Raw genomic sequence first — 6,000 nt, 5'->3', positions numbered from 1 at the left:
GGACAAACACAAACCAGAAATGCTGTTACAAATGATAATTGTGGGGACTACTAGATTTAAAAAAAATATTTTGTAAGGAATCATTTGGATCCAAAGTCTTAGTAAGTAAAAGGAACAATAGCTACAGTATTTACCATCCTCAGTGTTTCCTTTAATAGTTCCAGGTCCTCTTTAGTTCTCCAGTTAGCAAACTTTTCTAGCCAATTGCACGTCTGTGGAGGTTTAAGACTCACTGTTGGTTCCCAAAGCAAATACTGCCAGGGTTTTCAGGAAGGGAGAGACAAAGTTTTGACAAAAGAATGTGCATCAACTCCCATCATACCTCTTTCAGTTATCAAAAGACAATATTGTTCCTCTGAACCATAAAGACAAGACAGGGAAAAGAGAAATAATTTAGGCAGTTGCATCAGGTCACATCAGACCTTTATTTTTTTACCTTTGTTAAGAGTTTAATATGCATAGCAATGTAATACCATAAGCATAAACAAGGCTGTGGTTTACCCACATGTTCTAGTTAGTGCTACAGCACTATTTGCCAAACTCTGGACAAGCTTCCTTCATTCTTTTAAGACAATCACTTCACATTAAATTGCTTGAAAGGGGCACTTAGACCTTTCATACTGACGTAGCACACAGTAGCTGACAGAGAGCAGAGCACCTAAAACCATGAAGCAGTGAAACCATGACTGAAAAAGAACAGAAATAACATGCAGTATAGTGTTGATAGTAATGTTTATATATTTATATAATCTATATATTGCTGCTCCACCATTAAGATTCAGATATTACAAGTTAAATTGTATACATAAACTTGAACTTCTGTTTTTCTTAACTGCTAGCTACTACTTCAATACTCAGTAGAACTAACATTACATTTGCTTTTCTCAATAACTCAGCTGTACAAAATAAAACTTCATGAAATACTTTTAATGTGAACTTTAAATATTTAATGCCATTTCAAGCTTAGTATAATTTAATACTGAAGTGCTTTATTTTAAGAAAAAAAACTGAATTATCAATGTTACACAGCTGATTTTAACTCTCATTACAGAACCTTTTTTATTGGATATGATTTCTGAAAACAGCAAGGCAGATTAATTTGTATCATGAACATGACCAATCAGATTAAAGGACTGAGGTAATTTGCCTTTTTAAGTATACAAAGGTTACACTGTACGTTGTTTTGTAAAAGGATGATTCCTAATTACATCTCATCTCTTACATCTTGGTCATAAACAAGAATAAGTAATTTTTTTGTTCCTGTGGATGTATTTTGATACCACTCATATTTCCAAATGCAACATTATTTAATTCATGGCGTCTGGTATTAATTGTGTTATTTTATGATCGTTGGTTTTGATGAAACCTTGGGGCAGGTCAGCTGACGGTGAACTCTGTGTTATATTAAACCTGTATTATGTTACTTACCTCCGGAGGGTTTTCATGGCTCTGTTGCAAAGGAAAATGCATTGGGGCGGGGGGGGGGGTGGGGGGGTCGACAACAGAGTTGAGTTCAAGAAGAGGGTACAGCATGTGTGCAGCACCTGTCTAAGCATTCCTTATATCACACCTTTTCCTCCTCTTTCTCTTTTCTGCTCCCTAGAGCAGCGTCTGACAGGCTGTTAAGTGGAGTGAGGGCACCCATGTCTCATATGCAGTGATTAACATTAGATCCGAGAGTCGGGTGTCGGGATGACGCAGCAGCGCTCCCCTTCTATCCGGCCCCCTTCCTCCAGTGATAAAGTTAGCCCTCAAAAAGTGACAAAGTATATTGCCGGGGCACCTCTGACGCAGGCCCTTCATTTTATTATCGTGTCTGGTGTCACTGTGATGCATAGCAACGCAACGACTGCCTGTAAATATAGCTGCTAGTTCCACAGATCATCCTATTTAAAAGTGAAGTGTGCCAAACCAGAGGGCTAATCCAATTCTCTTCTTGCCTCAGGAAATTCACATTTAAAAGACATTTCCCATTAAATCTTCTGTTAAATTTCCTCCTCCTCTAGCATCAAACATGTTGTCCAATGTGCAACCACAAACTATGCTGTTATATATTTATTAGGTTTTGAATATACTCGCATGCTCATAAAACTCTTGAAACAGCTTTTTCCACTAGTATTTTTAAGAAAATATGGCATATCAATGTTAAAGTCATTATTATATTTGATACAAAAATATTCAAGATAGTTAAGAAAATTTTAAAACAAGTTAAACGAGTTTAAGCTAGTGACAAAAGATGTTTATTTCAGTTTCTTTTACTTTAATAACACTCGTTAAACAGTATAATGAATCAAAATATAAGTACAATAATTGTCATAAATATCAACAAAAAATGCAAGTAATGTTTTGTCCAGAATAATTTGTTGCATTTGATATTCTGAAATTCTGTTACTCTGCGGGGAAACTCCTGAAGATTCTATGGCAATGATTATGAAAAATCTTGTAGGATTGGCAATTAAGGCATAAAACAAAAGTGCATTAATAAAATATTTATTGTATGTAAAGTAAACTAGACTGTCTTCTAAAGTTCCATTACTTCACAGTAAATCAGATATACGTAATATGCAGAACATTCAATTTGAAAGTGGTCAACATGTATTTAATTTTTTCGAGCTATGCATATTCAATTTGATCTCAGAACTATTTTGCAGTTTTACTATTCTGGAATTTTACAGTATATGGCAGTGTTAATTATATGTGCAGTTGCAGTACCGCATGTTCACAATTCAATGAATAATAATTCGCTATGTAGGAAGCAGAAACAGAGGATGCTTCATTGTCAACTTTTTTTTTTTTTCTTTTGCTTTACAATGTTTTCATTCCCGCACCGTCACCCACAGGAACACGGCAATAACTTAATGCTCCGCTTCCTATATTCCAGTTAGCGGCAATACATCTTAATTTTGCTGCACACCGACTGGCCGACATCCAAGACAAGCTGCTGCGGCCCGACCTGAATATACGGAGGGAAAATAGTCTCTGGGAAAGACCGTATGCCTGCAGAGCTGCAGTGGTCAGCATCGCTCGTGTTGATGATGGCAAGCTCTAACTGAACATCTGGACATGGTATGCATCTCTTTATCAGAGGAGCAGTCAGAGAAGGTCCCAGCTCAGGCCTCTTTGCTACATTCTGCATCTGTTTTCCCTCAGGCAAGGTTGCTCCTCTGACTGACCACCAAGGCCGTCTGGCTTTCCCTTCGTCTGTCCTTCTTTTTCTGTAGCCTAACTTTCCAGCAGATAGCACTGGAGCCCAGCAACAGCAGTCCGGAGGAAAGGAGCACCAGGCCCAGGATGGAGATGGTGGACCCATGCGAGTTGAACCTGTAGGCGACGGCCGTGACCACGATCCCGGCGATAAGGACGACCACACCGAAGGGCACGGTACAGCGGTAACAAGAGATTTCAGCTCCCCCTGTAGCAGCAGTCAGTTGGACTTCATTGACCAATGGCACAATTGTCACGACGCAATCATTGGCATGAGCCTTCTCCACCGGGCCCTTGTCTGGAACTGTGGGCACCTTCATTGCAGCTTTGCTGGAATCCTCTGGCATTGCAGTGTTACAGTATTGTTCCTAATGTTATCTACAGTGAACCAACAAATCCGTATTTACGCTGAGCTCCTCAGCCTCTCTCATCGGCGGTTCCAGATCTATGCGGAGAAATACACCCATATTTACATATATTTAGTTACATACATCGATCTATGTGTATATCACATTGTCACACATGCAGATAAATGACAGGTTTGAATGTATAACACTAAAGCTGTTACATTTTAACTTAACTCATTCTCCTGTTATTCTACATGGAAGCAATATTCAAAAATCCAAATAGAAAACAAAGTGTATTATGAAGATCATTACCACTTATTAGCAAACTTCTGAAACTCGGAAATTGTGTTTATTGATTACAAGTAATAATAAGCATTTATATAAAAAAGCAACTGGAAAATACCAAATTGCAAAAATGTAGCCGTTAGACATTCCTAGCCGTACCGAAGCAGAAACACTTAGCATAGCATGAGCTGTCACATTCCCTAGAGAGTGAGGGCTGACATTACAAACAGCTCCATGAAACATTATAAGCAGTTTCGCAAGCACTACTCTGACGTTGAACTTCACATGAAAAAATAACTATTAATTAACGGTTAAATCAACACCATTTAGCACTAAACTGAAATTATAGCGCAGCGCGTCTTAATATCTCATGACCGGCATGAAATTAATACAACGCGTTGAAAGGCATTTTTTTTAACATGTACATTTTTTAATTAATTATAACTGAGCATAAACTTCCGTAAATTGACATCCTGCTGCACATAGCTGTATTTGTCCGTGAAAACATTCTGACTATATCTTATATTTTAATTACACCATCCTTACTTGTAGAATGAACTGTTTAGTAGATTGCGCACTTTAACAATGATATGCAACGTATAGGCTGATAAAAAAAAGGAATTTAAGTGGAGGTCAAACGTGTCATTCAATGAAATATTAGGTAATACGAATACAAAGGAAATCGGATAGATTGGTAGAAAGATACAGTCTCATTCGTGTTCATGTGAAAAACTTAACTTAAATAAGTACAGTGATTTATTTCGCTAAACCTAAATTGTGCAGGATAAAAAGAAAATCAGCTCACTTTATTTGTCTGTTCTCCATTCCTGTTCAGGTTTTTTCATTTGCCCCTTGATGTCTTCAGTTGAGAAATACTTCGGAATACAGTATGTAAGATTATGGCTGGTATATTCAACGAAAGGTGTTTCGTTGTCCTTATACCGGTTTCTTTTTAGATGTGAAAAAACGGCGCAGTTACTTATTCCAAAGACCTTATTCTCAAACACAAAACTAACAAACAAACTTTACTCTCTCAGTCTTCTAGCAAATTTCGTGTCTGTTGAGGAGCCTTGAGTACTGATCTCTCGACTCTCATTCATCGGGTGCCTCCTATGAGCTCGCAGTGATCCTTTAGCAATGAAGAGAGCCCCCGAATGCCATAATCTAGGGAAAGAAAGCCCATTTGAAATGTATCAATGGCTAAAGGGGGAGTTTCGAGTAGCGAGCAACACTTTCCCTCGTTTAACCCTATCCTTTCTATAGGCCTACATACAATCGACGCAGTTTGTCAATGTACAAAATTAACGCAGCATATAATTCAATGAAAATGTATACAGTACATTTAGCTAGTCGTCCTCACTTAAAAATTACTTTTTGGTGATAAAAACAAACACACATAGGCTATACATTTTTTTTGCGATTAAAAAATAAAACTTCCTCAAAATTATTATCGTTAATCCCCGTAGGAAAACGTTAATTAGTTAAGTCATTTCTTTACGTCTTTACTTTTTATTACACACAAATATAGAAAACACAAAGTTCCGTCTTCTGTGGATGCATAGTTAGATGGATGAATGAATGGAAAATATTGAATACTTATTGATCTTTATATTAGTTAATCTTTGTAGATGCTGTTCAGTGATTTGTTCATTGATTGTCTTTTTTCATTGTAACAATGAGTTTACTCAGTTCCAAGGGAGATGGTTTTTTCATCAAGATACGTTGGCGTTTACTCTACTTTCCACCTCTCTCTTTGCTTTGGTGCAATAATATTAACAGTGATTTACCATTTTTAAATATAATTAGGGATACAGCTATTGAACATCTATTAAAAACAGTTATAATGTTATCATTTTATATCTTGGTTTATGAGTTATAATGTTACATCATGATTACTGTACTGTATGTCTCAAGTGCACACAGTGCCACTCCATTGTGCAAGTGCAGAAAGTTTATTAAGGGGCATAAATGCCACTGACCAGCACAGGTAGCTTTCCCTATTTTCAAAGTAAAATTTTCTGACATAGTGGTTTTATATAGGGTGTTGTCTTGATCCTTTTCCTTCCTGGATTAGATCTTTCCCAAATGAAAGACGTGACTTCCCTGCAGGATCAGGAAAACATGATCTTCCATAGCACAGTGCAGGATTTTGGTTTCATACAAA

At 37.1% G+C, this 6,000-nt stretch overlaps 1 protein-coding gene across 1 annotated transcript; it reads right to left on the bottom strand.

Annotated features, from left to right (window-relative positions):
• Positions 1 to 2,217: 2,217 nt before the first annotated feature.
• tmem100a (transmembrane protein 100a) lies at positions 2,218 to 5,015 on the bottom strand. Its single transcript, XM_023822643.2, has 2 exons — positions 4,642 to 5,015; positions 2,218 to 3,649 (listed from the first exon to the last, which is right to left on the bottom strand). The coding sequence occupies exon 2, from the start codon at positions 3,549 to 3,551 to the stop codon at positions 3,147 to 3,149; it is 405 nt and encodes a 134-aa protein (XP_023678411.2). The 5' UTR covers positions 3,552 to 3,649; positions 4,642 to 5,015; the 3' UTR covers positions 2,218 to 3,146.
• Positions 5,016 to 6,000: the final 985 nt, after the last annotated feature.

This window comes from Paramormyrops kingsleyae, chromosome 5 (genome assembly GCF_048594095.1).
Source record: "Paramormyrops kingsleyae isolate MSU_618 chromosome 5, PKINGS_0.4, whole genome shotgun sequence".
NCBI classification, from domain to species: domain Eukaryota; kingdom Metazoa; phylum Chordata; class Actinopteri; order Osteoglossiformes; family Mormyridae; genus Paramormyrops; species Paramormyrops kingsleyae.
The sequence above is the reverse complement of the archived record's forward strand: the minus strand, read 5'-3'. Positions and strand labels throughout refer to the sequence as shown.